This window comes from Athene cunicularia, assembly GCF_003259725.1.
Source record: "Athene cunicularia isolate RWA chromosome 4 unlocalized genomic scaffold, athCun1 chr4_part3, whole genome shotgun sequence".
Lineage (NCBI taxonomy): Eukaryota > Metazoa > Chordata > Aves > Strigiformes > Strigidae > Athene > Athene cunicularia.
Window position 1 is genome coordinate 22,192,041 of NW_020799100.1, and position 8,461 is coordinate 22,200,501.

The window sequence follows — 8,461 nt, forward strand, 5'->3', positions numbered from 1 at the left end:
GAGCACTTCCCGGCGTGACGGTACCGGGATGAGGTTCAGCGGCTCCCGCCGCCGCGACCAGGGTTTGGAGTCGGTGCCAGGAGCCCGGGGGAGGAGGGGGGGACACTGTGGGGAACACACAGCACCGCGGGGAACGTGCTGAGGGCGTCCACATCCCAAACCGGGGCGTGCGGGAGCGGCGGTCGGCCCTGGGCAGCGGGTTAGCTTTCCTCTTTTTCGGCCGCCTCCTCCTCCTCCTCCTCTTTCTCCCCTTTGAGTTTTTGGCGAGCGAATTCCTCGATGACGATGTCCTCCTCGCTGGAAGGGAGAGCAGAGCATGGTGAGCCCGGGATGCACCGAGCAAAGAGGGAGGAATCCCTGCTGACACCCAGAGCCTGGTGCTGCGCACCCCGGCCCCGTCACCCCGCACGCCCCAGGGAGCGGCAGGTCACCGCCAGCCACAGCCCGACCCCAGCACAAATCCGGGACTCGCTGCCAGCGTGCGTGACCCGAGGAGCCGGGCAAGAGCAACTGCAACTTTTGGCGGTTTTTAAGACAATATTTTTTGCATTGTCAAGGGGGAAAAAGGGAAGGAAAAGAAATTAAAGTGGAGACAAAGAGATTAGTTACCTCCTTGCGAAAGGCGAGCGGCAGATGACATCAAGGGAGAGCCACAAAATGAAAAGTGGGGGAAGAAAATGGAAAAAAAAGAGTCAGCAAAACCGATTCCAAAAGCTTGCGAATGTGAAACGACTTGGCAAAAATCTACAGGGAGCGATGGTGGGGACAGGCCAAGAGATTTCCTCCTCGGGAAGTTTAAATAGCCTCGCTGAGCTGGGAAACAGATAGGCTTTGGTGTGGAAGCCTTGCAATTGCAGCCTGAGTTTCCAGGCTCCAAATCCCAGCGCTCGTGTCCCGTTGCAGGGTGTAACCAGACACAAAACAGCCTTTGGGGGCTTCGCAAGCCGGGGCCGGCTGCGGGGCTGGTTGGCGGCCGTGGCTGCCAGGAATGGGTTTGGCACACTGCCCCTTCCCAGAGGGAAGCAACCCCAGCTGTGGCTTCAGCTGGAAGAAGCCCATGGGGCGGGAGGAGAAGAGGGCTCCAGCCCTGGGGAGCGTGCGGGGCCATGGGGCTGTGACCAGCGCCGCTTCCAGCAGCCAAGGGGCCTCAGCGTGGGGCAGATGGGGACCGAGGCCGTAGGGGACATGATGTCCAGCAGTGACACTTGTGGCTGGGGGATGGAGCACTGCTGGCTGCTTGCGAGGGATGAGGCGAGGGCTGGGCTTGCAGCAGAAGAGGCTGCTGTGTTTGTGCAAAGAGAGTTGTAAAATAAGCCCCGGAAAGTTGCAGAACACATGCCGAGCCCAGCATTGGAATCCTTCCAGCTCCTGGTGCCTGTGCCACCACGGAGGGTGTCATGATGGCTGCTGTGGCATAGGGGCTCAGGACTTTGAGACCTGGATGATTTAATCCAAGGGTGTGATCTCAAACTGGAATGGAGCATCACAGCCATCTGTGACGGATCCATCGCATCCATCTGCAAAGGATCTGGGTGGTTTCTGTGCTAGAGGGAATACTGGCTTGAGGTATAAGGAAACATCCAGAGGGACCTGGGCAGGCTGGAGAGGTGGGACCGTGTGAACCTCATGGAGTTCAACACAGCCAAGTGCAAGGTCCTGGCCATGGGTCGGGGCAATCCCAAGCACAAATCCAGGCTGGGCGAGGAGTGGATGGAGAGCAGCCCCGAGGAGAAGGACTTGGGGGTGCTGGTGGGTGGAAAACTGCCTGTGAGCCAGCAACATGCGCCGGCAGCCCAGAAACCCCCCCCGTGTGCTGGGCTGCACCCAGAGCAGGGGGGGCAGCAAGGCCGGGGGGGGATTCTCCCCCTCTGCTCTGCTAGACCCCCCTGCAGGGCTGGGTCCAGCTCTGGGGGCACCAACAGCAGAAGGACACGGACCTGCTCCAGCGGGGCCAGAGGAGGCCACGGAGATGCTGAGGGGGCTGGAGCCCCCCTGTGAGGACAGGCTGGGAGAGTTGGGGGGTTCAGCTGGAGGAGAGAAGGCTCCGGGGAGACCTTAGAGCGGCCCCCCAGGGCTGAAAGGGGCTGCGGGAAAGCTGGGGAGGGACTCTGGATCAGGAGGGTAGGGATAGGATGAGGGGTGACGGTTTTAAACTGAAATGGGGCAGATTTAGGTGAGATCTAAGGCAGAAATTCTCCCCTGTGAGGGGGTGAGGCCCTGGCACAGGCTGCCCAGAGAAGCTGTGGCTGCCCCCTCCCTGGAAGGGTTCAAGGCCAGGTTGGACGGGGCTTTGGGCAACCTGGGCTGGGGGAAGGTGGCCCTGCCCGGGGCAGGGGGTGGCACTGGAGGGGCTTTGAGGTCCCTTCCAACCCAAACGGCTCTGTGATTCTATGATTCTGTGATCTCTTTACCTTGGCTTATCTGTAGTCCATCAATAAGCAAAGCACAGGGAGGCAAGGATTGAGAGACACACACATGCAGGTTAACAGTACAGAAAGGACATTGCAGTTAACAACTCTTCTCAATACTCAGGTGTTTTTCTAGAGAGACAGACATCAGGATGGGTGGCAGCTGGGGCACCACGGGGAGCAGAACTGCTTCCACGGTTGGTCCCAGACAGGGTGGCTGCCGGGCAGAACAGGGCCCTTTGCACAGAGGCAGCCGTCCTGGTGTAGTTTTTACCAGTTCCCCTCTGAACAGGCTCTGCCTCTTCCTCTCCCTCATTTCAGCAGCACCCCAAGCACCACTTACCGTCCGCAGGCTTCGGGTGCATCAGGATGACAGGCAGCTCGACACCCACGTCACTGGAAAGAAAAATTTCTTTCAATAAACTCACCCAGCACCCGACTCTGCTCAGCCCCACAGGCAGCTCCCCCCTTACCTGGAAGTGAGATCCCCCAGGATGCTGCAGAGAAAGGAGAGAAATCAGCCAAGGCAGAGGAGCAATGTTAGACTTTGCTTTATAATAAGGTAGATCCTAAGATTTATAATAGGGGTGGAGGGCAGTGATGATGGAGGTGTGGGGGTCCCACAGCCCAGAGAAGTAGGACAGGGGGACCAGGGGATCCACAACACAAGTCCCTTTGTCATCTGCCCAGTGGTACAAGATCCCACAGCATGGCCCAAGGGGACGGTCCCCACCCCGGCGCCCGCAGAGCCTCACCCTCCTCGGGACACCAGCAGGTTGACCTTCACTTTGTAGGACACCAGGATGCCCAGCACCTCCTTGTCCATGCCGGGTCTCAGGCTAGGAGAGAGGCAGAGCAGAGCGGTGAGGTGGGGTCGCAGGCCCCGTCCGTTCCCCCCGCGGCAGTCCCGGGGCTGGCTCCGTGTCGTGTGGGGTGCTCTGGGGTTTCACATGAGAGGACAGCACACGGTGGCAGTAAAGGAGAGGGGAGGGTGGCTTCACTTGGCTGAAGCCATAGAGCAGTTTCTGGAGGCTGCTTGAGCTGGGATTAACTCCTGAGACGAGACCCGATAAAGCTCTGTGGAGAGTTTTGGGTGTTGAGTGGGACCGGGAGGCTACATTTCTCCTATAAAATGGACAGCTGTGTCACAGAATCCCTACATTTCCCAGCTGGACAGGGTGGACTCGGGCACAGGAGATGGGGGGGACCCTTGGTGGGAGCTCAGAGGGGGGAAGGTGTGGGTCCAGCCATGGTGGGGGAGCAGGGGGAGCCCACCCGGCTCTTACACAGTGCTGGAGGCCAGGTTGGTGTCCTCGTGCTTGAGTTTTCCATCGAGAGCGAGGCCTTTCTTCTCCCGGTTGGTGGAGAGCATGGGGGTGACGGAGTACGTTTTGGAGAAGGTGGAGTTAGCTGCCACGTTCTCGCTGGAAGGGGTGGAAGAGGAGAGCTCAGAGCCAGCACCAGCCTGGAGGGTGCTCAGCAGAGCCAGACACCCCCGACCCTGCCCTCCCCACGCAGCTGCCTGGGCCCGTTTCCTCCTTTCGTTCCCTTATACAACCACTTCTTTTTTTTCTACCCACCACCTTCCCTGCAGCCCTCCTCGTTTTCAGGGGTGCAGAGTCTGTGGCTGGCCTCAGAAATGCAAAGCAAGGAGAGGAAGCAGCCGGAGGCGGGCGGGGGGACACAGCTGCTCACCTTCCCCCAGGACCTCCCCAGCCAACACTGGCTTGCACCGGGGGCCAAGGCGTCCAGAGCCTTCCCTCTCCTCTGCTTCCTCTGCATCTGCTCTTCTAACCCTGATATTTTTGCTGCCTGGTGTAAAACCGTCTTCCCCACCCCCTCTCCCCATCACTCTCCCCTCCTCCTCCTCCTCTCTCTTCCTCCCTCTCACCACGATGCCATGCTGCTCCTGCCCCTTTTGACTTACTTTATCTCCTCGGTGCACACAGTCTTTGTGTATTTATCCAGCGAATAAAGGACCACATCTGTGATCTGATCAACTGAGGAGAGACAAGAGGGAGCAGCGTTGGTGACGCGGCAGAAGCACAGGCACGCTGTCCCCATCTCTGACGGGGAGGCCAGGACGTGCCCCTCCTGCCCCCTCTCACCCGAGATCTTTACTTTTTTCACAATCTTGTTGGTCGCGTTGTTGATATTGACAGTCACGTTGATGGGGTCTCCGTGGTAGTAGATCTGCAGTGGGAAGAGGCTTGGTTACACATCCGGGCATCCCGGTCCCCGTCCCTGGGGACAACACGTGGTGGCATGAGCCAGGGGCCATCCCCCATACTGACCTCCTTATCCAGGGAGGCTTCGAGGTGCAGGGGCTTGTCAGACATCATGAACTGCCGCGTGGTCTCCGACTTCGGGGGTGGCCCCATCTTCAGGGGTGCAAACTGGATCTTGCGGATGATGAGGCGCACCGAGTTCCTGTGGGGTGAGAAGCTGTCACCCCCAGTCCCCCCAGCAGGGACGTGATGACACAGCCTTTGCGGGGGACATGTCAGCTGTCTTTGGGGACATCGCGGTGTCTCAGGCCAAAGGGTGCAAGCGTGCTCTTAGGACAGGGTGGGCTCCAACACGAGGACCACTGCCCTTCCTTTGGGCAACGTACCCATCCAGCGTGGCACAGGCTGATAGCAGGTCCTCAGCCCGACCCCTGAGCTGGCCACCCCAAAACCCTCTGCTTGTTTGGGTTTTGGGCCACGGGAAAGGAACGGGATCTCCCTCAAATACCTCTTGTGAATTTTCTCCTCCAGATTTTCAGCACAAAATCCTTTGACCTCGAAGTCCACACCACAGGCCTGGGGAGGAACATGTACAGTCGCTAAGGAGGAGGGGTTCAAAGCTGCCTGAGGTTTAGGTTCATTCCTCCACTGCATCCCCAGAGATCCTGGTCTCAGGTCCAGCCATCCTTCCTCCCCCAACCCTGACCCCAGGAGCCGTGTCCCCACAAAAGAGAAGCAGCTCCCCACAACTTAACCCTCTGCCAGGGCCAACGGGTCCAGGGGACAGGGGTTGGGCAGAGCAGCTCACCTTTCCCACATCATCTGGCCCTGGCTGGAGAGTGACCGAGCAGGGCAGGTTGGTGGCCATCTGGGCAGAACAGGGAAAGAGAGAAAAAAGGTGAATAAAGAGCATGTGCAGAGATGAGCCCTGGTGCAGTCAGGAAGGGCTGAGCAGCCCCTACCTCAAAGGTGAAGGGGTAGGCATTCTCCCCCAGCTTCTTCAACAGCTTCTCCTGCAAAGGAGTGAGGGTTTTGGGTGCCTGGTCCGGCACCGGTGGGAAGATCTGGGTGGTCAGGACATAGAGGTCCTTCCTGAAGGTCAACCCAATAACGTCGAGGTCATCTCGGCCGTAGCGAAATGCGCAAGTTAGAGTCACGTAGACTGGAGCCGGGTGGGAAGGGAGAGGAGTGGGGTTAGGGGAAGGGTGAGACAAAGGGTTGAGAAAAGAGGAAAGAAAGAAAAACATGCTTTAATAATGCTTTAGGAGAAATATGACCCTGTTATCGGGACCCACACCTCAAAACACCAAGTTACCAAGATTCATCACATCTTTCTGCAAGGCACGGGGAGCTTCAGAGCTGCCCCAGGCAGAAGAGGTGAGAAGAAAGAGGCAGCTTTCCTCTCCGGGTCAGCCGCTGTCTCCCTGCTGCGCTATATGAGCTATAGATGACCCATCCCAGCTCTAACCTGGCTACAGCCCCAGCTGGCTTGTGAGCTTGGCACTGTTTTTCACCCCTTCCCCTTCTAACGTGGGGTTTTCTGTATTATTACCTTTCCTGTCCTTTAGATACTCCGGGTCGATCAGGCAGACGCCATCTGCAAACAAACAGAGAAGAAGGGCCGGTGAGCTCAGCTGCCTGGGAAATCCTTGCAAAAACACTGCGCTTTTAAAATTCAAATAATCTGCTTGTCAGCTGGGAAGGGGACCGAGGGGAGCTGCTGCTCAGGGGGATGGCGATGCCTCCTCCAGCATCAACACCAGCAGCGTAGAGGGGTTGTTTTGCAAAGGGACTTTGTCCCTTTCCCCACCATTTTTATTTTTTTTGTAAGGAAAACAGGATGTTTGCTCCTCTGGAGCTGCCCTTGTTCCTCCTGCTCCGGTGGGAAGCTGAGGTGAGCAGCCACCAGCACAGGACCAGCTTCCCTGGCCGCTCGCTGCCTGGGCTTCCCCCTCCGTGGTGGGCACAGCCCCACTCACCTACGGAGTCCACCGACTCCACGTGATCCACAAAGTCTCTCTTCCCCAGGTAGATGGACAGCTGGAGGCAGCACACGGTGAAAGGAAAGAAGGAAACATGTTAGTGTTTGCCATTGAATCGGCCAGAATTTTCAAGCCCTGGGTTGTGTCGTGGGGCTCATTAACCTGCTGTTAGTGTGTCAGGCCAGGCACTGCATTTAGAAGTTCATACAGTTGGGTTTTTTAATTTCTATTTTGAAAAATGAGCCCTGCGGTGTCATCATACAGGTATAGCAGGAGTCAGTTTGGAGATTTCAAAGGGAAGGGAAACCCAGCCTGTGTCCCATCCCAGGGGCAGAGCCACCCCGCAGGATCCCCGCAGAGCTGGCACCTTGGGCTGACCCACACCCCGGGACGGGGTGCACGGTCCCACCTCTGCGCGCGTGGCCTCACCTTGCTGTTGGGGCTGGTCTTCTTGAACACCCTGCGGAGGAAACGCAGACATACGGGTTGGGAACGCTCTGGATGAGGCACAGCCTGCTCCTGCCCGGCCAGGGAGGGAGGGGGTGGCCATTTGTCTCCCTGGGACGAGGAGGGGGGGGCTTCCCGTGATGTGTCTCCAAGAGCTACACCAGAGCCTGCACGGGGTGTCCTGGCCTTGGGGAAACCCGTGTCCTGCAAATTCAGAGCCAAACCCACCCCATGTGGCTGCCCCAGGTGATGTCATGCTCCTGAGCTTGGTGCGGGGGCATGAAGGAGGGGGTGTGTGAGCAGGCTGCGTCTTACAGGCAAGCGAGAAAACACCAACACGCAGAAGAAAAGAGAAGATGCTTTGCTGGCCCTGTGGCAGGTCGCTCCATCCTGCTACGGTGAGCTCACGTACTGGTCAGTGGGTTCAGCGGGTTGGGGGGGGGTGCTGGGGGACTTTCTCCCACTGCTCCTGCCGCATGGTGCCCTGCTCCATCCCAATTAAAAAATAAAAAGAAGAAAAAAGCCACTTACTTTGGTCCTTCAGCCATTTTAAGTCAGCAGCCACGCACGTGGGGATCTGTGCGGAGAGATGGGGGAAAAACGATGGGCGAGGTGGTGGGGAAGGGGCAGCTGCCAGCCAGCGCTACAGAATCGTTTATGTCCCAACAAACGGCAGGGCTGGGGCACTGCTGGGCCTTTCGCCTTTGCGGGGTTCAGCTGGGGCTGCCCCACTCCGGGGCCACGCACAAGGCCCGTGGCCAGTGGCTGGAGACCCGGCAGGGGCAGCTGGGCTGAGCAAGCCCTTTGCATCCGCCCGAAAAATGTGGCGAAGAGGAGGTGGGAGAGTGATGCTGCAGGCAGGCAGGCTCCAGAAAATAGGAAGCACAGGGGTGACTCCCAAGGGAGCGAGTTCAAGGCTGGGAAAGGCAAGAAAATGAACAAAGGGGCTTACGGAGATGCAATTTTATGACTTTTTCTTGTCTGCAGGAAATTGGCTGTCATGGCTTAACGGCAGGAACGGGCTCATTTTGTCCCGTCACTCACAGGAGAGCGAGGAAACGGCAGGCAGAAAGGTCGAGGGCAGCTGGTCAGCCCCGTGGGCAGGGGGGTCTCGGGGCGCACGGCCCCTCTGTCCCCATCCCTGGGTGGCAGCACCGGAGCTGCCACCGGGAGCCCGGCCCAGGCTGCCCAGCCCTGCCCGACGGCGCTGCCTGTGTTTTACTTGCTGGAGCCTGGCATCCAGAATTAAACTGTAAATACGGCACTGATCACCAGCTGATTCGCCAGGAGATTAGACGGGATGAGCTCAGCTTCTTAAAGTTAGGCAGCTCTGACATTAGCAAAGCTTAAACCCAGGTAGGATTTTAAGCCTCGGGGGCATGTGGGCAGAGTTGCC

At 58.3% G+C, this 8,461-nt stretch overlaps 1 protein-coding gene across 2 annotated transcripts; it reads right to left on the minus strand.

Moving 5' to 3' along the window:
- Positions 1-6: 6 nt before the first annotated feature.
- ARR3 (arrestin 3) lies at positions 7-8,227 on the minus strand. 2 transcript variants are annotated; one of them, XM_026848267.1, is made up of 17 exons: positions 8,018-8,227; positions 7,597-7,642; positions 7,048-7,078; positions 6,616-6,676; positions 6,189-6,233; positions 5,599-5,798; positions 5,445-5,504; positions 5,145-5,212; positions 4,703-4,838; positions 4,517-4,601; positions 4,336-4,408; positions 3,695-3,832; positions 3,164-3,247; positions 2,882-2,905; positions 2,752-2,804; positions 2,411-2,421; positions 7-299 (listed from the first exon to the last, which is right to left on the minus strand). In XM_026848267.1, exons 2-17 carry the CDS (start codon positions 7,611-7,613, stop codon positions 201-203), a joined length of 1,185 nt encoding a protein of 394 aa, XP_026704068.1. In that variant the 5' UTR covers positions 7,614-7,642; positions 8,018-8,227; the 3' UTR covers positions 7-200. The 2 variants fall into 2 exon arrangements, with proteins under 2 accessions (XP_026704068.1, XP_026704069.1); XM_026848268.1 differs by lacking the exon at positions 8,018-8,227 and having other exon boundaries at positions 7-297; positions 2,412-2,421; positions 7,597-7,695.
- Between the last annotated feature and the right edge of the window lie 234 nt (positions 8,228-8,461).